A 23,722-nucleotide genomic window follows, 5' to 3' on the forward strand; every position below is an offset into this window, starting at 1 on the left:
TACAGGAAAGATGGGGAGAATCTTTTTAGCAAGGCCTGTTGTGACAGGACAAGGAGTAATGGTTTAAAACTAAAGGAGGCTAGACTTTAGACTGGATATAAGGAAGAAATTTTTTACAGTGAGGATGGTGAAGCACTGGAATGGGTTGCCCAGAAAGGCAGTGGAGGCCCCATCCCTAGAAATATTCCACGTCAGGTTGGATGGGGCTCTGAGCAACCTGACCTGGTTAAAGCTGTCCCTGCTCACTGCAGGGGGGTTGGGCTAGATGACCTCTAAAGGTCCCTTCTAACCCAAAGCATTCTATGATTCTATAAGGCCCCAGCATTTGTAGGACAGGAATGCAGCAGTGCTGGCAGAAGTCTCAGCACACCTTGAGACAGATCGGTGCCTGCCTTCCACACAGTGGAGCCACAGCATGATTTAAATCACCATCAGAAAAAACAATCTCTGGCAACAGTGCCCTTAGTTGGAAGTGTCAAACCTGCATGGATCCTGTGCCCTTTTCCTACCCTTCCAAATCTCCTCGGTTGCGCAGCCGAACTACAGGTCATGGCAAGAGCCAGTAGCAGCGCTCTGGCAGTGCTTTGGCCAAAGGGCTTACTCGTCTGCCAGAAGAAATGCCATCCCTCCCTCTTCTACAAGGACAATTGCAGATGGTATCATGGCTGCGAAGGACCTGAGGTACTTCTGCTTGTTACAAGATTTAGTGCAGTAAGGTTAGAAAGTCCAACTGTGCTGCTGGAGGTGATGGTTATTAATAGTATGATGAGGGAAAAAGGATGTCAGCCATGGAAATGAAAGGCCCTTATAAAGCTTTTGGCCTTCAGTCATGCTAAGATACGCTTCATGAGCTGTAATTCCTTGTTGGTGAAGGACATCAGTGTGGGGATTTGCATTCTTCCACTTGTACACTTTTGTCAAGACATCTGGATTTTCATGCAGAAAATAGGATATGAGACTGTAGTAGCTGCCAAGACATTTCCACCCACCAGAAGGGATGAGATTTACATGGAAAAAAATCCTCTCCCCTGAGAATGGCAGCCAATTCCTGAGCACAGACTCACTGGGGGGACCAGTGAAGCTCTCAAGAGCTCTGAGCCCCCCTGCAGCTCTCTTGGGAAGTGCACCCAGTACCCTCGTGCTTGCTGATCTCACATTCTCCTGCACGCTCTGTATCAGAGCAATTTGCTCTCCCTCAGAAATACACCATTTCACTGTCCCTGTTTCTGTGCTGACTGCCCTCAGCTCCCACATGCTTAGATCCAATTTCCACCCTTGGCACACTCAGCAGCATGGGTGACTTTTCCCTGCTCCCGCTGCCCATGTGTGCTGGCCATGACCCCTAGACTGGGTGGTGGAGGGGAGAGGAAGCTGGAGTAGCAGCTATGGGCAATCCCAAAGGCTGTTGTGTTCCATATATGTTCCCATAGCATTCTCCTTGGGAAGCTGGCAGCTCATGGCTTGGATGGGCGTACTCTTCACTGGGTAAAAAAGTGGCTGGGTGGCCAAGCCCAGAGAGTAGTGGTGAATGGAGTTAAGTGCAGTTGGTGGCCGGTCACGAGTGGTGTTCCCCAGGGCTCCGTTTTGGGGCCAGCCTTGTTTAATATCTTTATCGATGATCTGGATGAGGGCATTGAGTGCACCCTCAGTAAGGTTGCAGATGACACCAAGTAGCTGGAAAGCGGCCTGGCCGAAAAGGGCCTGGGTGTGCTGGTAGACAGCCGGCTGAACATGAGCCAGCAGTCTGCCCAGGTGGCCAGGAAGGCCAAGAGCATCCTGGCTTGTATCAGGAATAGTGTGGCCAGCAGGAGCAGGGAGGTGATTGTGCCCCTGTACTCGGCGCTGGTGAGGCCACACCTGGAATCCTGTGTCCAGTTTTGGGTCCCTCAACACAAGAAAGACATTGAGGTGCTGGAGCGTGTTCAGAGAAGGGCAACGGAGCTGGGGAAGGTTCTGGAACACAGGCCTTCTGAGGAGCGGCTGAGGGAACTGGGACTGTTTAGTCTGCAGTTGAAGAGTCTGAGGGGAGACCTTATCGCTCTCTACAACTACCTGAAAGGAGGCTGTAGTGAGGTGGGTGTTGGTCTCTTCTCCCATGTAGTTAGTGATAGGATGAGAGGAAATGGGCTCAAGCTGCGCCAGGGGAGGTTTGGATTGGATATTAGGAAAAATTTCTTCACGCAAAGGGTGGTGAATCATTGGAACAGGCTGCCCAGAGAGGTGGTGGAGTCACCATCCCTGGAGACGTTCAAACAACGGGTAGATGTGGCACTTTGGGACATGGTTTAGTCTAGTCTACCCTTAATTGGTTTAGTGTGGATGTGGTAATGTTAGGTTAATGGTTGGACTGGATGATCTTAAAGGTCTTTTCCAACCTAAATGATTCTATGATTCTATGATTCTATGATTCTATGATTCTATGATTCTATGATTCTATGTTTGTTGCTTTGCCACTCTTGCCATTCTGCAAAGCAAATGGCCTTCTGGAGCCCACACCCACCCCCTACTACCCCAGTACAGCTCCAGACACAGCAAGACCAAAGCCCTTCCTCAAGAGCTGACGGGGCTGCTGATCCCTCACCGCCTCCTGCCTCTCCGGCCACTTTTGGGCAGAGACACAGCAAGGCAAGGCCTGATGGTCACTGGCAGCAGAGCAGCCACGGATGACTTCCTCAGCTCCCAGGGACGGTGCCCAAAAGAGGAGCCACCACAGCGTGTGAAACCCTCCCATTCCTCTGTGAAAGGAGAAGGGTCTCCTTGTGCCCTCACCTGCTTCCACCCCTCAGCAAGACCCTTCCCCTTTGGCACCTTGGGGAGTGTCCACAGAGGGAAGGACCACATGGAGGCCAGGCCTGAGTGCAGCAGAACTTTAATGAGGCTAAAGAGGGAAACAAAGTCACTCTGAGTGGAGGACAGCAGTGCAGGGAGCCTAGAGCCTGCAGTCCTTGTGCATGGAGAGTTCTTGCATGACGACCGTCTGCCTGTGCCATACAAGGGAGAGGAGCCAGATGTTCCCCACCAGGCTGGCTTTGGTGGGACCTGGTGCCAAGGGGATACAAAGCAAACAAAGAAAAGGGGAAACAAGGCAAAACCATTCAGCTATACTGAAAACACCTCCGAAATCTCAATCCCCTGTGTATTACCATGTTCTGAGTTCCTCAAGGTGTGTTCCTGGGGCATTCCCAGCATCTTTAACAGGGGAGGCACCTTCTGCCACAGTAGCGGCTGGTAATGCCAGAGAGGCCAAAGCCCCCAGAGGAGATGGGCACTCCCTCAGAGCTGAGGATGCTGCCAACAGCAGCAGAGGTGGAGGAGCCCACAACGGTGTTCTGCGGGAAGGAGCTGAGGATGGGTCCAGGCAGGGTCACCACCACAGGAGAGGGTTCAATGACAACGGTGGAGTTCTGGCACTGCCTGACACAGGGCTCGTTGCAGCTGTTGGCCAGCGGGGTCGGGCCGCAGGGCCGGCAGGGCAGGCACGGGCTGTAGCAGGACATGTCTCTGGGCTGGAGATGCACCTGGGAGAGAGGGCAGGGGGGAAGCAGAGCACAAGGGTGGGTGAGAAGCAGCCTGGTTACACAGTGACAAAGGAGGCAAGGCCACAATTCAGTGGTGAGAGGGATGCGCTAGGCGCCACATGGTCTCCATTACCCTACAAAGAGCAGCTTGGCCCAGGGACACTCTCTCCTAATTCATGAGCCAAAAGCCCCCGCAGCCACATCCCAGCCTCTCTCTAACCAGACCTTCTCCCCACTTCCCTCTCCCATGACCAGAAGATCTGAAATGCAGCAAAGAACAGAGCAATTTCAGCTTAGAGGTCCATCAGGGACAAATCTCAGTTTGGAAGAGGAGGAGAAGGGGCTTCAGACTCACCTGGTTCCCAAGCAGAAGGAGGCAAGAGAAGTGGATGAGAGAGCAGGCACTTGCGCTGCCTTTTATACCTGCCCTTCATTGCCGCAGGACCAGAGGCACCCGCGGCAGAGGTAGCAATTCTCGGACAAGCTCATCTTGAATGCAAACCAGCGCAGCTAATGACAGGGGCTGTGCTTTGGTTTCCTGCACTGATGCCTTTTCATTTCCAGATTTGTGCCATGCCCATTTCCCAGGAAAGAATTCTTCTGAGCCCTCGGATGAAAGGCCCCAGCATTTGTAGGACAGGAATGCAGCAGTGCTGGCAGAAGTCTCAGCTCAAGTGCTGGATGGGTCCAGGGCAGGCAAGTGATGTCAGCCTGGGTCACTGCGGTGGGGCTGTTTGCAGTGGTGTTCTGAGGAAGAAGGTCCAGCCACCCTCAGCTGGACAACGTGGGCTCCCATGCATGAGGACGTCCTATGTCCTTATCTTTCCCTCCCTCCTCACATCACCCCAATGCTCACTTGTTGTTGCCTCCCCAGGTGTGTGTGTTGTGCTCCTAGGTTTTGACCTCATCCTGCCTCACACTGCCCACTCCCCAGGGGACCTTAGCAGAGTCCATGGTTCGTTGTGTTCCTATGTGTGTTCTTTACTTGTGTCTACTGTCCATGTGTGTGTGTCCTTGTGTGTCCGTCATCAGGAGGGAATGTGCTGCTCATGGCAGGGACACTCTCCTCTGCCCTGTCCATGAGCACCACAGAGCAGCAGGTTCCCAGGGTCAGAAGGAGCCTGAGTGCAGCTGAGTGCTGATGGCAGCAGCCTGCTGGAGATCTGTCCAGGCAAGAGGCACGGAAATGCAGCCCCTGCCTCCTGAGACCTCCTCTTCCTGCCCCTCCAAAGCTCACGCTCCGCTGCTGCTGATTTCAGGACACAACAACAGGTTCACTCCAGCTTGGATCCTGACTTTAGTTCAATGGTAACAGTATTGGGAGTGTCTCATTGTAACTGGCAGTGCCCCCTACCTGCCTCTGCAAGCCAGGACACCGCTGCCTTCCACAGGGCTAGAGAGTTCAAAAGGATGGGGATTGCTTGATGGGCAGGGAGAAAGTCTGAGGAATCCTGCCCACCTCGTGCTGGCCATCCCCCAGTGGATCTGCTTCCAATGCAGCGTCAGCGGTGCCTGGTGTGGGACACAGCCCCCTCTCATGTCCATGTCAATGCCAAATGTCCTTGTGCAGCCCTTCGACGTGCTGCTGTGTGAGGCAGGGACTGAGACCTTGTCCTGAACAGGTACGGAATGAAAGGAACATGAAGCCTGATGTCGCTGTGCTGTGAGTGGAAGGACAGACCCTGTGGCTTGCGCAGGGAAAGCCAAAGACCTGAGGACTGCTTTGGGCTTCAGCCCACAAACACCTTCATGCTCTGCATTGGAATGTCAGTCTGAGTGCCCAGCAACTACCCCTGGGAGGGAAGGGAAGGGACATTGGGTTTGAGACCGCATCCCCCAAAGCCTGCTGCTCTCCCACAGCCATGTCCAGAACAGACCCTCTTTCTCACATGGGCTCTGCACACTGGGCAAATTTTCTAAGTGCATCTCCCCTCCGGAATATCTGTCAGCCTGAGCTCAGCTCCAGCTTGAAGGCACTGAGCTAAGGGCTTCCCCCGTTCCCTTGGGGACCTTAGTGAGCCAAGTGCCAGGGAGCTCTGCTGGGAGAGCTCAGCCAGGCCTGATTCCCCTCTCCATGGAGTCTCTTTTGAGCTGCAGCTCTGCTGTTGCCCAAGGCCAACCTCATTGCTCATTGTCATGATGTGAGAGGAAGTCTAGAGAAGAGGAAGGGCAGGGGACATGTGTGCACCTGGATTTTAGAAGGACCTTTGACTCCCTCTCCAGTACTTCCTGATGATGAATAGGTTCATTAAGAGGCTGATAAGGTGGGTGGAAAATGTGCTCGACTAGCAGGCTCCAAGAGTTGTGACCATGAAGAAATGGTCTGGCTGGAACCTCATGAAGGCCAAAAAGAGCAAGGGCAAGGCTTTGCATCTGGGCTAGAAACCACACCACGCACTCAGACACGTTGGGGACAGGCTGCCGAGGAAGCAGTTGCACAGAAAAGGATGTGTGGTTTTAGGAGACACTTAGCTGAACGTGAGACAGCAGCGTGCCCTTGCAGCAAAGAAGACCAAACACACCCTGAGCTGTGACAGCCAAAGTGTTGCCAGCAGGTGCAGGGAAGTGTCCCTGCCCCTCTGTCCCATTTGAGACCACCTCTGCAGTGCTGCTTCCAGACTGGGGCTCCCACATCAAGGAAGGATAGCGACACAGCCATGCAAGTCCAACAGAGGCAACCCAGGGGTTAGGGCGCTGTCAAACATGACATGCGAGGAGAAGCTGAGAGAACCAGGCCTGCCTGTTTTGGAGAAGAGATGGCTCAGGGAAGACCTGCTTGCTTTCTACAACTACTTAATCAGAGGAGACAAAGACGGACCAACATACTGGAAGGTGTCAGTGATAGGAGTAGAGGCCGTGAAGAAGCACCTGGGACATGGGGAAAGCTGATTAAGCAATAGGCTAAAAGAAATAATGAGAAAAGGAAGGTGTTTCCCAGTGAGGCAGTGCAATGTCCATCTGTCGTGGTTTAGACCCTGATGGGATGAGGGAGAGTATTGGAGGAGTAAGAGTGAGAAACACTCCTGGGTTGAGATAAGAACAGTTTAATAATCGAAATAAAATAAAATAGTAATGATAATAATAACAATATAATAATGATAATAATAATAATATTATACAAAGGAAGTGATGCACAATGCAATTGCTCACCACCCACCGACTGATACCCAGACAGTTCCCGAGCAGCGATCGCTGCTCCCCAGCCAGTCCCCCCCCTCTTTCTATACTGAGCGTGACACCATATGGTATGGAATAGCCCTTTGGTCAGTTGGGATCAACTATTCTGGCTCTGCCCCCTCCCAGTTTCTTGTGCGCCTGGCAGAGCATAGGACGCTGAAATGTCCTTGACTGGCATAAGCAGTACTGAGCAACAACTAAAAATATCAGTGTGTTATCAACATTTTTCTCCTACTAAATCCAACACATGGCACTATGCCTGCTACTAGGAAGAAAATTAACTCTATCCCAGCCGCAACCAGGACACCATCCCAGGAGGTGTTCAAGGATGGACCGAATGTGAGTTTTGCCAAGCCAATCTGATGGGATCTATTTGAGCAGAGGGTTGCATCTAGATGACCTCTGGAGGTGCCTTCTCACCTGCATTCTGAGATTCCCACCCTTTCCCAGCCCTCCTTGAGCCCTGCACACCCATGGGCTCACTTGTCCTCAAACCCCCTCAGCCTCAGCAGAGCTGTCAGGCCTTGTGCCGGCACTGGGGAGAGGCAGCTGAAGGGAGACTCTGCAGCCTGCTCCTTCCCCTGGGCAGGGAATGCGTGGCTGCTCTTTGCAGCCCCTGCGGTGGCAGGCAGCTCTGGGAAGCTGGTGCATGTGGCGGGTGAGGGCCCTGCAGCTGCCGCAGGCTGGAGCGGGCACTGGGCAGGCTTGTTGTTGGTGGGAGAGGACGGGCAGAGTGGGCTTGCAGGAGACAAAGTTGTGCCCGTGCAGAGCCGCTGAGCACTGGGAGCCCGGGCGAGCCCCCGAGCGGCGCCGGCGCAGGGCTCAGCCCCGGGGCGGAGCTGGCGGCGGCGAGGAGAGGAGAGGAGAGGAGAGGAGAGGAGAGGAGAGGAGAGGAGAGGAGAGGAGAGGAGAGGAGAGGAGAGGAGAGGAGAGGAGAGGAGAGGAGAGGAGAGGAGAGGAGAGGAGAGGAGAGGAGAGGAGAGGAGGCGGCGCGGCCGGAGCAGAGAGCCGGGGCTGGCGGCGGGCAGCGAGGCGCGGGCGGCGGAGCGGCGGGATGCGGCGGTGCCGGGGCGCAGGGCTGGCGGGGCTGGCCGCGGTGCTGCTGGGTGCGCGGGGCTGGCGGCGGTGGCAGGGGGGTAGGCTCTGTGCCCGGGCTGCTCCCCAGGGAGCCCAGCGCCAGCTCGGCCCTCTCCTTCTGCACCGTCTCTTTCCCCTCCCGGCCTCTCTGCCCTCTCTGCTCCCCCTTTCCCAGAGCTCTGCAGTCCCCCCTACGTAGCCTCCTTTGTTCCCATCATCTCTACCATCACAACTTGGCTGGCACGTGCGCCTGCTGCTCCGGGCACGCACTCTTGCCTCTGGTATTCGGCTGGTACTATTGCCCTGATTTCAGCCCTCCTTCACTGCAACACCCACTCTTGCTGGCTACTCTTCCTCTGTCCATCCGTGCATGGACCCCTCTTCTGAGCCATCTCTCCATGCATCTACCATCCCTAACCCTCTTCCTGCTCTGAGACCCCTCTCTCATCTCTCCCTCTGCTTCCTTCATAGCTGTGCGCACAGTTTTGCTTTCCTGCACTGTGCCAAACATCCTCTCATCCCCCCGTGCATTCAGCCTTTATTTCTGTTCTGAATTCAGCCCTCCTTCCTTCACTGGTACACACCCAACTCTTCCGTTGCCTCTCCCTCTCGCTGTCCGTCCATCCATCCATGCACCTGACTTTCATCCCATCTCTGCACGCATCAGTTCCAAATTCCCTGCCAGCCTTTGTCCCTCACTCCACACACCCACACCAGGATCACTCTCCATCCCAGCTGAACAGCTCTCCATCCGTTCCAGTCTGGCTCTGTCTCTCTGCCACTCTTCACAACAGTTTCTCTGGGAAAAATCAGAGGTGGGCGCTCTTTGATGACCTTTGGGCTTCCCTTCTCCTTTCTGTGCAGTGGCTGTGGGCAGAGCCCAGGTGCAGCAGGACCCCTCGGCAGAGACCACTGAGGACACCGACATCAGCATCAACTGCTCACACCCCAACATACAGAGTTATGAGTACATCAGCTGGTACCGTCAGCTCCCGGGCCAAGGCCCCACATTCATCGCGCTCACTCTTAAAGACTCCAAGTACGTGCAGGACCCTCCGGGGCAGCTGTCGGTGGCGGCAGACCGCCGGTCCAGCGCCCTGCGGCTCTCCCGGCCCCGGCGCGGGGACGCGGCGGTGTATTACTGCGGCGTGGGAGGCACGGGGAGAGGAGCCGGGGCTGCGGGCGGGCACGAACCGCGGCGGGCGGGGCCGGGCGTGTGTGTGTGGGGGGCGGGGGGACAGCCCCGGCCGGGACCGACAGGGGGCGCTGCCGCTCCGCCCCCGGCACCGCCACCGCCACCGGTCCTGGGAACGGCTTCGGCATCGACAGCGGCACCGGCATCCCCAGGTCCTCCTTGCAGTCAGTGCCTGGGCTCATGGGGTGGGCTGACCTTGGCTGGGCACCAGGTGCCCACCCAGCCACTCCGTTCCTGCCCTCCTCGGCAGGACGCAGTGCGGGTATGGAGAGGAATAAGATAGCAGAAACTCATGGGTCAAGATAAAGGCAGTTTTATAAAGCAAAGCAACGGTCGCGCACAGAAGCAAAGGAAAACAAAAGATATATCCTTTACTTCCGATTAGCAGGCAATGTCCAGCCACTGCCTGGTTAGTAGGGCTTCAGTACACATAACAGTCGTTCCAGAAGACAAACATCATAAGAACAGATCTCCCCCCTCCTCCTCCTTTGTCATAGCTTTTATTGCTGAGCAGACATCATATGGTATGGAATATCCCTTTGATCACTTTGGGTCAGGCTGTGCCCCCTCCCCAGTTCTTGCCCGCCCCCAGCCAGATGGGGGAATATTGGAGAGACAGCCTTGATGCTGTGGAGCACTGCTCAGCAGCAGCCAAAACACCGGTGTGTTGTCAACACCTTTCTTGCTACCAGTCCAAAGCACAGCACCATGAGGGCTGCTATGGGGAAAACTCACTCCATCTCAGCCAGACCCAACAGAGCTCAGCACCTCTTCTCCGTGATGGTGGCTGCGGATCAGTGCTCCTGAAGGCAGCAAAGAGCCGCCCTCGCTCAGCGCTACCTGTGGAGAATGAGAGGCTCTGTGCAAGGCAGGGAGGGGAGTCGGGTGTTTCCCACAAGGCTCTCCTGCTTCCCAGAAAGGGCTCAGAGTGTTCTGGGTTAACGTGGCACCTTCTGGCCTGCCAGCATCACCTCAGAAAAGTGTCACAGAGGGGACACTTTCCCAGTGGTTTTTCCCTTCCCAAGGACAGGCACCACCATCTCCACCCAAGGCTGTTATTACTGCTGACAGGCTCCTTGGACATTCAAAGTAAGCATTAAGAATGGGGCAATTATGAAACCCATGCACCCAGGCATTACCAGACATAGAATGAGTTGCAGCCGGAGTCAGCCCTTACATGGCAAAGGTCCATTGCAAGAAACCAGAAATGGCTTGGCTCTGCCAAGTTCTCTTTACTGTGGTCTACCACCTGCTCCTCAGCCCTGGCAGGTCGAGACTTTCATCTGGGGTAAAGTGGTTACCTTGCCTTGCAGCAGCGGTTGATTTTATTCTTCTGACACCGAGAGACACAAAAGATTTACCCCAGCACACCTTTGGTTCTTCCCTCTTGCCTGAGCAGCTGATTGCCTCTGGACATGAGAAAGCTGTTCCAAGCAGGGCAGTACATTGCCCCGAAGCAAACACAAAGGTAGTCAAGCACAGTGGCCTCCCCAGGTGGCACGTGGCCCTGCTTGTCTTTGCCTTCCCCATGTGTCTCTGCACCATGGTGGGAACAGCCTCACCCTTGTCACTGTGGGGAGTGAGCAGTGGGCTCCCTGACGATCCCGATGTAGGTCTTCCTTGGCAGGCTTTCCTCCTTGGAGATCTGCTGCACCACCACCATTGTCGTCAAAACACTAGAGAGTTTCCTTGCCACCAGGACTATCATTTGTGTTTCCTGCTGCCTGGCACAGTCATTTTTCCACTTCTTCCTGGGCATGACTGAGTTCCTGACCCTCTCAGCCACGTCCTTTGATCATTATGTCACCATATGCAAACTGCTCTACCGAAAACCACTGTCACGATGAAGAAAGTCTACTTCCTGCCAGCCGTGGGAGAATGGGCAGTGGGCTTTGTTGTCATCTTCTCCCAGTTGCCTCTGCTGCTGTGGCATCCTTTCTGCACCAGGAAGCTTGTTGACCTTTGATTTCTCCTGTGGTGCTGGGCCAGCATGAGCATAGTCATTGCTGGGACAAGCGTGCTGCAAGCAGAGTGATAGCTCGGCCTGGCTTGGAGGTGCTGGGTAGCTGGGTGCTGGTGGGAATGCTCCAGCATGTGCTCTGTGGTTGGGCTGATGAGTGCATGTGCCACTGCATCCCCAGGGCAGGAGTCCCCAGTCACCATCCCTGGAAGTGTTCAAAAAACAGGTAGACGTGGCACTCTGGGACGTGGTTTAGTGGGCATGGTGGTGTTGGGTTGATGACTGGACTGATGATCGTAGAGGTCCTTTCCATTCTATGATTCTGTTCTATGGTGCTTGTGCCCTAGGGCTGCCTGTGGGGCAGGGAGAGAGTGGAGAACTCTGGGGGTCCCAGGCAGGGTGAGGAGCTGGGTTGCCCAGATATTCACAATTCACCCCAGTGCCAACAGTGCGGGGCTTGTGTGGGAGGAGGTGAGCGAGCCCTTGTTCTCTGGCTATGACAAGAACGTGTCCAGCAGCCACAGAGATGGAAGGGATCAGTGGCCCTGCCCCAAGTCTCAAGCAGGAGGAAAGTGCAGGGCACCTCACCTGGCCTGCTGGGCCCTGCGTGCCTGAGCCCCTGTTTTGAGTTCAGCGGGCTGTGGGACCCTGGAGAGCCCAACTGTCTGTAGGGACCCGCTGTGCCACGCTGCCACTTGCCCTGTTACTCAGCAGCTGTAAACTGTGGAGGGATGGCTGAAAAGTGGGCATTTCCCACCGGGATGTGCCAGGGACAGACATTTTGTGGCACTGAGGCCTGCAGAGCTTGGCTTACAGAGTCCTCATTCACCTTGTTTGCAAGGGAGCTGGGGTCAGTGACTTGACACCTCGGTCACCCTGCTTCAGCATTGGGCAGGCAGGCAAGAGGAGGGGATGTTGGCAAAGGACTTCACAACCTGACTCTCCAGAAGAAAAGGCTGTCTAATTCCCAGCTGCGGAAAGGGCAGTTGCCACAGGCCCCTTTGTGGATGGATGCATGCATGGATGCATGCATGGATGGATGGATGGTTGTGTTCTGTCCATCAGGCTCTTCCTGGCTGAGGCCTCTGGTGTGCTTTGGATCAAACCAGTGCCCAAGAGCATCAGTGGACGGATGCATGGATGGATGCATGCATGGATGGATGGTTGTGTTCTGTCCATCAGGCTCTTCCTGGCTGAGGCCTCTGGTGTGCTTTGGATCAAACCAGTGCCCAAGAGCATCGGTGGAAGCAAGAGGTACCCTCGTGAACACAAGTTGCCTGCCATAGACACCTCACAGGTAGCGCTGAGCGTGTCCCATTGTCACCTTCACATCTCAAGGGGCCTGGGGTGAGAAAAGCTCCAGAGCTTTTCCGGTGCAGAGCTGGTCCTGACATAGCAGGACCTTAGAGGTGCTGGGCCTGAGGAAAGCTGCTCCGTCCATGCTTGGGTTGACGAGGCACCGCAGAGCAGCGATGGGGCTGTGGGCACTGGTTACTGTCCTTGGACTGCCCTGGCCCATGGGGCTGTTGGGCTCCCAGGGACTCTAGTGTGTGACCCAGTGTGGTTAATCCCAATACTGACTTGTGAATGATGTCAGCCCTGCATGCCTGCCAAAACGTGGGCCCTGCCAAGTGCTGTAGGCGTGGCGGTAGGGCTGCTTGGGGGGCTGATCCCTGCTGCCCATGCCCATGTGTGCTGGCCACGGCTCTAGATGGGCAATGGTGGGGAGGAGAAGGTGGAGGTGAGGCCATGGGCCATCCCTGAGACTATTCCACCCATCAGCACTCCTGCTGTCCTTTGGGGACCTCTTCTGTCCTCTCCTCCTTCCCCAGCACAGCACTGACTAGAGCAAGAGGTGCCCCATTCCCTATAGAGCTTACAGGGTGGCTTGCCTCCATGGCCTCCCAGAGTCCTAGCTTCTCACTTGAGAAAAGCAGAGGTTGTGCTCCTTGTTTGCAGGCTCTGTGGGGCTAGAGCTGGGCAGAGCCACCGCAAGGCAAGGGCTGATGGCCACTTGCTCTGAGGTAGTCTGGGTGGTTTGGCATACTGCCAAGGGATAGTGCTGCCACGAGGACCCTCTGCAGTGTGTCCCAACCTGCCATTCTTCTGGGATTAGTGAAGGGTCTCCTCATACCCTCATCTCATCCCCTGCCAAGAGCAAAGCCATTCTCCCTGAGCAGCTTGGGAGGGCATACATGGAGGAAAGGACCACTTGGAGGCCCAGGCTGGGATGCAGAAATCTTTAATGAGTCTAAAGAGGGAATCGAGGTCACTCCAAGCAGAGCCCCTGCATGCAGGGGTCACCCGGGGCAAGTAAAAGACTGTAGTCTCACCCTTGGCCACGGTGAAGTTCATGCAGGGCATCTGTCTGCCTTTCCTGCAGAGATCCTTGCAGCCCAGGGGAGCAGAAGAAAAGAATGAAAAGAGAAAGAAAGAGGTAGGTGGAAGCATGGGTGGAGAGACACAGCCCATGTTTCCAGCTAAACGCAGGCTGGCCCCTTCCTGCCAGCATTTGCAGGAGCAGTTCAGGATGGTGAATTCCTGTGAAAGCAATGGCCTGAAGAGTCATTCTTTGTTCAGCGCTATGTCTGTAGTCCCTGGGGAGCCTTCCCAAGAGCTATGCCCATTAGCTTTCTCAGGTGATGTCAAGACTGGAGGCGGCCTGGCTGCAGTGATCACGCATTGGCAGAGTTCACACTCCTGAGGCATATGGGAAAAGCGAGGAGTGTAGTCAGGAGCCTAAATTTTAGAACAGCAAACTTGCAGCTCTTCAAGGAGTTAGTCAGAAAGAACCCTTGGGAAACGCTCCTCAGGGACATGGGAACGGAACAGAGCTGGCAGATCTTTAAGGACACCTTCCATAGAGCGCAAGAGCTCTCAGTCCCCAAGTGTAAGAAATCAGGCAAGGAAGGGAAGAGAGCAGCATGGCTGAGTCGAGACCTGCTGGTCAAACTCAAGAGTAAGAGGGAACTGCACAGGCAGTGGAAGCAGGGACAGGTATCCTAGGAAGAGTACAGGGAAGTTGCCTGGTTGTGTAGGGAGGGGGTCAGGAAGGCCAAGGTGCAGCTGGAGCTGAATTTGGCAAGGCATGTAAAGAATAACAAGAAGGGCTTCTAGAGGTGAGTCAACCAGAAAAGGAAGGTTAAAGGAAGGGTACCCCTGTGATGAACAAGAATGGCGACCTAGTATCAGGAGATGAGGAGAAGGCTGACATACTCAACAATTTCTTTGCCTCAGTCTTCACTGACAACTGCTGTCCTCACCCCTCCCAAGCCGATGGACTGCAAGATGGGGACCAGGGGCTAAAGTCCCTCCCACTGTAAGGGAAGATCAGGTTCGAGACCTCCTGAGGAACCTGAACGTACACAGGTATATGAGTTCTGATGAGATGCATCCCAGAGTCCTGAGGGAACTGGCTGATGTAGTTGCCAAGCCACTCTCCATGATATTTGAAAAGTCATGGCAGTCAGGTGAAGTCCCTGCTGACTGGAAGAAGGGAAACACTGTGCCCAATTTTAACAAGGGAAGAAAGGAGGCCCCTGGGAACTACCCACCTGTCAGCCTCACCTCTGTGCCTGGGCAGATCATGGAGCAGATCCTCCTAGAAGCTATGCTAAATCACGGGGAGGACAGGGAGGTGATTCGAGACAGCCAGCATGGCTTCACCAAGGGCAAGTCCTGCCTGACTCAACCTAGTGGCTTTCTATGAAGGAATGACTGCATCAGTGGCCAAGGGAAAAGCAATGCATGTCATCTATCTGCACTTCTGTAAAGCCTTTGAGACAGTCCCCCACAACATCCTTCTCTCTAAATTGGGGAGTCATGGATTTGATGGGTGGACTGTTTGGTGGGTAAGGAATCGGCTGGATAGTCGCATCCAGAGGGTAGTGGTCAACGGCTCAATGTCCACACAGAGACCAGTGACAAGTGGAATCCCTCAGGGATCTGTGCTGGGACCAGTGCTGTTTAATATCTTCATCAATGACATAGACAGTGGGATTGACTGCACCCTCAGCAAGTTTGCAGATGACACCAAGCTGAGTGGTGCGGTTGACACGCCAGAAGGACGAGATGTCATCCAAAGGGACCTGGACAAGCTGGAGAGGTGGGCCTGTGTGAACCTCATGAGGTTCAAGAAGGCCAAGTGCAAGGCCCTGCACCTGGGACAGGACAACCCCCAATATCAATACAGGGTGGGGGATGAAGGGGTTGAGAGCAGCCCTGTGGAGAAGACCTTGGGGGTCCTGGTGGATGAAAAGCTGGACATGAGTCAACAATGTGTGCTTGCAGCCCAGAAAGCCAACGATATGCTGGGCCGCATCAAAAGCAGTGTGGCCAGCAGATCAAGGGAGGTCATTCTGGCTCTCTGCTCTGCTCTGGAGAGACCTCACCTGGAGCCCTGCGTCCAGCTCTGGAGCCCTCAGCACAAGAAGGACGTGGACCTGTTGGAGCAGGTCCAGAAGAGGGACACCAAAATGATCCGAGGGCTGGAGCCCCTCTCCTACAAGGCCAGGCTGAGGGAGTTGGGGTTGTTCATCCTGGAGAAGAGAAGGCTGTGAGGAGACCTTATTGCAGGCTTTCCGTACTTAAAGGGGGCCTACAGGAAAGATGGGGAGAATCTTTTTAGCAAGGCCTCTTGTGACAGCACAAGGAGTAATGGTTTTAAGCTAAAGGAGGGTAGATTTAGGCTGGAATCAAATCCCACTGTCAGTGACATGACCCTGTGGAGCTGGGCGTTATCTCCTCTCCCACAGCACCTTTCCAGAGCAGAGTTGCATTGCAGCACTTGTGGGTCTGTAGAGCTGCTGGGCCTCAGGAAAGCTGTGCTTGAGGCAGACAAGGCAGCACAGAGCAGCGTTGCATGTTCATGCAACAGTCACTGTCCTGGGCCTGCCTTCAGCCAAGGGGGTGTTGCGTTCCCAGGGACAGGGGAGTTTGTGAGACTGCTGACCTCCCCAGGGCCTCCCACATGCCCACAGTGCCTCTCTGGAGGACAACAGATTGCTGTTCATATGGCGTGCTCCAGGGCCAAGGGGGTAATTCTGAGCAGAGACGCAGCAAGGCAAGGACTGACGGCCATTGGCAGCGGAGTAACTAGGGCTGTCTTCCTCAGCTTCAAGAGGCAGTGCCTGGAAGGGGACTCGCTGCAGCGCGTCCCACCCTCCAACGCCTCGAGCAGTGATGAAGGGTTGCCCTGTGCCCCCACCTATTTCCTTCCACAAAGCAATGGCTTTCTTCATCAGCAGTCAGTATGCAGATGGTCAGACCCCCTAAGGGACACAGGCAAGGTTGCAGCAAATTTTAATGATTTTGGAGAGGGAAATGAGGTCCCTCCAAGTGGAGGCCCCCAGCGAGGGGAGCAGCAGGAGCAGCCAAGAAGCTGTTTCCCTTTTGCTGTGGCAGAGTTCCCACAGGGCATGAGGGGACCTGCCTGGCAAAGGGAGAGAGGCTAGCAGCTCTCTCCAGTCTGGTTTCTGGGGTCCTCACTGCAGGCTTTGAGAGGAGGACAAGACAACAAAGAAAAGAGAGAAAAAGGTGAGTGGAAGATAGGAGAGGTAGACATTGGCCATGTTTTCAGAGAGCCCAGGCTGGCCCCTTCCAGTCTGCCCTTGCAGGGCAAGTCAGACATGGTCAGCTGCTCTTAAAACAATGGCATGAAGTTCGATCCTGTGTCCAGCACCACGTTCTGAGTTCCTGGGGGTCCTTGTCAGGGTCCATTGCCAGCATCTTTAGCAGGGGGGGCACCTTCTGCCACAGTAGCGGCTGGTAATGCAGGAGAGGTCACAGCACCCAGAGGAGATGGGCACTCCATCACAGCTGAGGATGCTGCCAACAGCAGCGGAGGTGGAGGATCCCACAAGGGTGTTCTGCGGGAAGGAGCTGAGGATTGGTCCGGGCAGGGTCACCACCACAGCAGGGGGTTCAATGACAACAGTGGAGTTCTGGCACTGCCTGACACAGGGCTCGTTGCAGCTGTTGGCCAGTGGGGTCGGGCCGCAGGGCTGGCAGGGCTGGCAGGGCTGGCAGGGCTGGCACTGGTCGTAGCAGGACATGTCTTGGGGCCTGAGGGGCACCTGGGAGAGAGGGCAGGGAGGAAGCAAAACACAGGGATGCATGAGGAGCAGCCTGTCACCACACCATGAGGGAGCCAAAGACCATGCAGGACCGGGAGGTGGAGGCTGTGCAGAGATGTATGAGGGCTTCTTGGCCTCATCCTGACAGGGCCCAAAAAGACCCACCACCTCCTGTGCAGCTACTGTCCAGCCTCTTAGTCTAGAAGCTACCTCACTACAGTCCCAGCTTCCCTCCATGGCTAACTTTCTCACCACTTCCCTCTCCCACAACAAGCACCCACAAGATCTGGCACAGGACAAGGCTAGTGTCAGCTGAGAGGTCCATTGAGGTGAGACCTCCTTTTAGAGAAAACAGAGAAGGAGAAGGGGCTCAGACTCACCTGACGCTCAAGGAGAAGAAAGCAAGAGAAGTGGATGAGAGAGCGAGGAGCTGGGCTGGCTTTTATCATGGACCTTTCCTGCCCCAGGCTGCCAGAGGCATCCCTTGTAGAGGTGGTTATTTTCTGACAAGCTCATCTTGAATGCAAGACATGCCAGCTAATGCTATGGGCTGTGTTTTGGCTTCCTCGATTGCAGCTTTTCATTTCCTGCTTTATGCCAGGCACATTCCCCAGTGAAGGCGTATTTTGCATGACAGGATGAGAGGCCCAAGCATTTCCCGTGCAAAACACATCAGTGTGGGCAGAGGACTCATCTCAACATGCCGGAAGAGTCCGGTGAAGGACACTGAAGACAGACTGAAAAACTGTCTTACACAACACACATACACACACACAGATCTGGATGTCCAGTCACCTGAGTTAATGGAGAAGACTCAAGGCACCCAAACAAAGGCTGTCTACACTGTCCAGGACCACTGCACAGTGTTGGACTTGAACAGAATCCTCTTCTGCGTGTCCTTTTTGCAAGGGTTCAGCGTGGCTGAGGGAAGACTGCTCTGCACTGGGTGAGAGTGGGAGATGCAGGTGATGAGAGTAACGTGCCCAGCTTGAGCCCATCTGCCCACACCAAAGCCCTTTCCCTGCTCTCTGTCTGTCCCTGAGTACCATGGACATGGATGTGGTCTTTAGCCATGGGATGGAGGTGCTTGTAGGCTCTGGTAGGACAGCCTGTGGGTTCCCTTCTGATCGCGTGATGAAGCAAGCCATGCACACGTGACCAGGTAGGCAGGCCCTGCTGTGGGATTATGCCAGCTGGGGAGTGTAGAGGCCATGATCGCTCAGTTGCAGGATCAGTGTGTCCAGAAAGATGATTTGTCCCATTTACTGTGCACATCTGCTGTGGGATGGGATAAGTCCTGTGTGTGAGCTGAGGTCTCTTCACTGACTGTGGGAAGAGTCTGTAGAGCCTGTTAGAGCAGGTCCAGAGGAGGGCCACGAAAACGATCAGAGGGTTGGAACACATCTTCTATGAAGAAAGAGTGAGAGAGGTGGGGGTTGTTGAGTGTGGAGAGGGGAAAGTGTCTGGGGAGGCCTTCTTGTGGCCTTTCAACACTTAATGGGGCCTTATAAGAAAGAGAGAGAAAGACATTTTGCCAGGCTCTGTAGTGACAGGACAAGGGGCAGTGGCTTTAAACTGAAAGAGGGTAGATTTAGCTTGGGCATGAAGAAGAAATATTTTCCGATGAAAGTGGTGAGACCCTGGAAGGTGTTGCCCAGAGGTGTTGTGGATGCCCCAACATTGGAAGTGTTCAAGGTCAGGTTAGATGGGGCTTTGAGCAAGCTGACCTAATGAGAGATTTCCCTGCCCATGGTGGGCGAGTTAGACTAGATGTTCTTTCAGGGTCCCTTCCAACCCAAACCATTCTATGATTTGATGAATTCTATGTATAGATACATATTCTATACAGCTAATTCTATGAATTATGCCAGTAACAAAGATGGCTCTAAGGTTCACCCCTGCAGGGCAGGGAGTTTGGGTGGAATAAGCTCCTACATGAGGATGTCTGGAATCTGAGCTGGTCCAACAGGGCTGGAAGGACATGTTCCCTGAAGGGAACTTCATCCATTTTATTTACTAAGAGTGAGGTGTAAAGCACAGCACAGAAGTCAGAAGAGAATCCCTCTCCCTCGAGAGCTCATGTGGGCAGCGTGCATGGCAGGAGCGGGGTGTGGCAGCACTCAGCAGCTTTGGCTTCTGTCCCCAGGGGACCCCCTTGGAAGAGTGAGGACTGCTGGACAGGAGTGGAAAGGGTTTGGCAAGGTGAGGGCAAGAGTGTCTTTGCAAACAGCTGCTACCCTTGGAAGGAGGAGTTCAAAGTAGGTATGGAGGGGAGGTGTGCCATAGACTGAAGAACAGGGAGACCACAAGGGCTAGAAGAGGTGTGCATGGGGGACAGCATGCCAGGGGAGGCTTTCACACTACCGCTGTGACACAGGTGGTGGTGTAGTTACATGTCTGCTACACACCTCCTGCTCAAGAAGAGGAGGCAGATGATGCCTCCTGATGTCAGGCACTTGGGGAAAGCCTCACAGTCACAGGCCCTGCTACTCATGGCTGGCTTCTCCCACCTCAGTATCTGCTGCAGGAGCAAAGTGGCTGGGCACAAGCAAAGCAGGACATGTCTAGGGCATCTGGAAGACAAATTTTTGATGCAGGCAATCCATGAAGGGACTAGAAGACAGACTCCGTTAGACCTGCTACTCACCAATGAGGAGAACTGTTGGATGATGTGAAGTTCCAGGGCAGCTTTCCCTGCAGTGACCATGAGGCTGTGCCTCTGAAGATCCTCAGAGACTGACCAAGACAAACAGGATGACTTCTGCCCCCAACTTCAGAAGGGCACATCTTAGTCTCAGCAGGGACCTACCTGCTTGGCAGGATGCCATGGGAAACTGCCCTGGAGCACAGAGGGTCCCAGGAGAGCTGGCTAACCTCCAAGGACAGCGTCCTCAGAGCACAAGGATGGTCCTCTGCAATGTGCACAAAGGTGAGTCAGGAAAAGCCAAAGCTTTTCATGCAGTGGAAACGTGCAAGGCAGGTGAAGGGAATGTAGACAGGTACCTCTGAGCCTCTTGGCAGCAAAAGGAAGGCTGAGTAGATGAGGGCTCATTGCTGGCTGAGGAAGGGGATCTGGTGACAAATGATGGGGAAAAGGCTGATGTACTCGATGCCTATTTCTCCTCAGTTTTTCCTGGTATGGCTTCTCCACAGGTCTACCACAACCCTGATCCTCCTGCAGACTCTCTGGGAACGAAGCAGCACCCACAGTAGAAGAAGAAATCACATCTCACCAACCTCCTTGCTTTCTCTGAGGAGGTGCCTGGCACTGTGGGGAAGGGGAGGAGCACTGGCTCTGGGGTACCTTGACTTTAGCAAGAACTTTGACATACCCTCATGGGTGCACACCTATACACACACACAGAGGTATGCACACTCACAGGCACGCACACACACAGACGTGTGTGCACACAGTCTCACACACATGGGCACAACCACACACGTGAGCTTGCACGCACCCAAACAGTAACTCGTGTGTGTGCACTTATGAAGAGGTGTGTGCACACAGGTTCCCAAAGGAGCCCATGTGCAGACACAGGCACAGCCACCCCCCATGCCAACATGTATGCACAGATATTCAAACACACATGCTTACACATATGCATGCTCTTGCACACGTGTATTTGCGTACAGTTATGAGTGCACGCTCAGGTACAGAGATGGACACACATAAAAGCACATATCCACCACATATGGCCACACACTTTCATATACACAGACCAATGTCACACCCGTCCACGCTAAGCTGCATGAAGGCACGTGCATGTGATAAAAGACATACACACTTATCAACAGACGTGCCCAAACACACTGGCGCGCAACATTTGTGCACACTCACGCTTGCATGTGCATTACCACAAGCACTCACAGACACACGTATGTGCAAAAGCGCACATGAGCACAGCCAGGGGAACATGTACGTGAGCATGAACATGCACACACACCGCTGAGAACCAGGGCACTCAGGGCCAGCTCTCAGCCTCTCGGCATGACTCTAGGCAGGTCCTTCAGGCCCTACAGTTAAGGCAATGAATCCAACACCATCAGCTTTAGCGAGCTCAAGAGTTTGACTGAGGCTGTCAGCTCTTTTCTCAGTAGAAAAGAGAGAGGAACCACAGCAGAGTGGAAGCTGTTGTGGCCTTTCTAGACATGGAGCCTCTCCCTGTCCCAAGTCTGTGGGTCAGGGGTAATGTACAAAGTAGAGAACATGCAAACTGCTGCAGCCACAAAGAATCCCCACATTACAATTGCAGAAACTCCTCCAGCCTTAGATGGTCCCAGCTGTCCCTAGTCTTCTCCTTGGGGGAGGTGTGCAGGTGTAGGACCAGCCCCTGCTCTGTAAAGGGACTGCTGCCTCAGGGATGTATTCACACAGCAGCAGGGAGTGGAATGCCCGAGACAAGCCAGGCTCCCCACAGGCTGCAAACACTGAGGCCGGGGCACCAGAAATGACACTGATAACATGCCAGTAAGAGAGGCACTCAGCCTCTACAAAGCAGTCCTGAAAATGCCATTTCTTAGCACTAAGACGAGAAAGAGAGAGAGGACAATATAGATAACCTTGCATCCCTTCAGATGCTGAGGACCTTGAGCTGCTCAACATCAGCTGCTCTCACAGAATGAGAGAATCACAGAAGAGCTGAGGTTGGAAGGGACCCCTGGAAGTCATGGGGTCCACCCCCCCTGCTCAAGCAGGACCAGCTAGAGCCAGTTGCCCAGGCCTGTGTCTAGGTGGGGTTTTAATCTCTCTGAGGGGGGAGGCTCAGCAAACTCCCTGGCATACCTATGCCAGTGCTCAGTCACTCCCACAGCACAAGGAAAAAGTGTTGCCCACTTTCCAGGGCACAGGACCCTGTGCAGATCTGATCCACAGAATGGTTACCCCCTTTTGGTAAGTTGAGCTTTAGAGCATTTTCCTCACATGGCAACATACTGAGCCATCATTTCAGCTGTCAAACACTACAACCCTGCCAGTTGTGTATTGCAGGTGAGCAAATACCAGCAGCTTTCCCATCCTTGTTTCTTAGGGTGTGCGAAATGTGTTCGGCAGGGGAGTAAGAGCCGTGTAAAGAACAAGCAGTGCCCTGTCTAGTGACCCGTTTGAGGTCACTTCCCATGAAGACCCATGGGCCATAGGAACAGGCCACAGCAGTGAAATGGGAAGCACAGGTTGAGGCAGCTCTGTGCCTGCCTTCTGCACAGCAGAGCCACAGGATCGCTCTTGCTCTGCGCCTGTAAGAAGTGAAGGCGGAGAGGAAGCAGCTGAGGGCCACACTGCCAACACTGAAGATAATCACAGCCTTGTTTGCAGAAGTGCCAGCACAAGCCATGGCCAGCACGGCTGGCGGAACACTGAAGAAGTGGCAGATGTGCCTGTGGGCACAGAGAGCCAACTGGGAGGTGAGTCTTGTATGCAGAGCAGGAGGCAGGGAACCGGCCAGCCATGTCCCTGCCACCAGCCAGATGCACACAGCCTGATGCAGGATGGCCCCATAGCACAGCGGGTTGCAGGTAGGCAAGCTGTGGCCATAGGACATGACAGTGTAGAGGGAGCAGTGCTCTCCGCCCAGCAGCTGGCAGTCCTCCAGCACCCTTGGAAGGAAGAGACCGGAGAAGAGTGACTGAAGCTTTTGGTCTTCAGTTGTTCCAAGATATGCTTATTTAGTTTCTATTAGCTTCATAATTCCCTCTGGGTGGAGGACATAGGTGTGGGGATTTCTGTTCTTCCACTTCTATACTTTTGTCAAGACATCTGGATTTTCATGCAGAAAATAGAATATGAGGCTATAGTGGCTGCCAAGAGGCATTTCCACTGATGAGAAAGGAGGAGATTTACATGGAAAACCAAATCCCTCCCCCCGAGAGTGGCAGCCAGTTCTGAGCACAGACTCTCTGGGGGGAGCAAGCAGTCAAGAGCTCTGAGCCCCCCTGCAGCTCTCTTGGGAAGTGCACCCAGTACCCTCGTCCTTGCTGATCTTCACATTCTCCTGCACGCTCTGTATCAGAGCAATTTGCTCTCCCTCAGAAATACACCATTTCACTGTCCCCATGTCTGTGCTGACTGCCCTCAGCTCCCAAATGTTTTACTCCAATTTCCAGCTTCGATGCGGTCCATGGCATGGGTGACTATTCCCTGCCAACGCCTGCTGGCTCGATTGGGTGGTGGAGGGGAGAGGAAGGTGGAACAGTAGCTGTGGTCCATCCCAAAGGCTGTTCCCTGCTTTACCATTTTTGACATTCTGCAAAGCAAATCGCCTGCTGGTGCTGCAAACCCAGCCCCTGCCACCGCAGTGCAGCTCAAACCTTAGCAAGAGGACATTCCTTCCTCAAGAGCTGACGGGGCTGCTGATCCCTCACCACCTCCTGCCTCTCTGGCCATTTGTGGGCAGAGGCACAGCAAGGCAAGGCCTGATGGCCACGAGCAGCCAGGGATGACTCCTTCAGCTCCCAGGGATGGTGCCCAAAAGAGGAGGCACTGCAGGGTGTCCCAACCTCCCAATCCTCTGTGAATGGAGAAGGGTCTCCTTGTGCCCTCACCTCCCTTCCACCCCTGAGCAACACCTTTTTCTTTTGGCACCTTGGGGAGTGTCGACAGACAGAAAGACCACATGGAGGCCAGGCCTGAATGCAGCAGAACTTTAATGAGTTAAAAGAGGGGCACAAAGTCACTCTGAGTGGAGGACAGCAGCGCAGGGAGCCCCGGAGGCAGCCTAGAGTCTGC

At 54.4% G+C, this 23,722-nt stretch overlaps 1 protein-coding gene across 1 annotated transcript; it reads right to left on the minus strand.

Moving 5' to 3' along the window:
* Positions 1 to 3,191: 3,191 nt before the first annotated feature.
* Positions 3,192 to 3,497, minus strand: LOC142595251 (feather keratin Cos1-1/Cos1-3/Cos2-1-like). Its single transcript, XM_075722986.1, has one exon. It carries the CDS (start codon positions 3,495 to 3,497, stop codon positions 3,192 to 3,194), a length of 306 nt encoding a protein of 101 aa, XP_075579101.1.
* Positions 3,498 to 23,722: the final 20,225 nt, after the last annotated feature.

The sequence above is a fragment of the Pelecanus crispus genome, chromosome 18, assembly GCF_030463565.1.
Source record: "Pelecanus crispus isolate bPelCri1 chromosome 18, bPelCri1.pri, whole genome shotgun sequence".
In the NCBI taxonomy this organism is placed as follows: domain Eukaryota; kingdom Metazoa; phylum Chordata; class Aves; order Pelecaniformes; family Pelecanidae; genus Pelecanus; species Pelecanus crispus.

Coding starts and splice junctions, on each gene's coding strand:
- LOC142595251 (XM_075722986.1), bottom strand. CDS start 3,497: ATGTCCTGCTACAGCCCGTGCCTGCCCTGCCGGCCCTGCGGCCCGACC.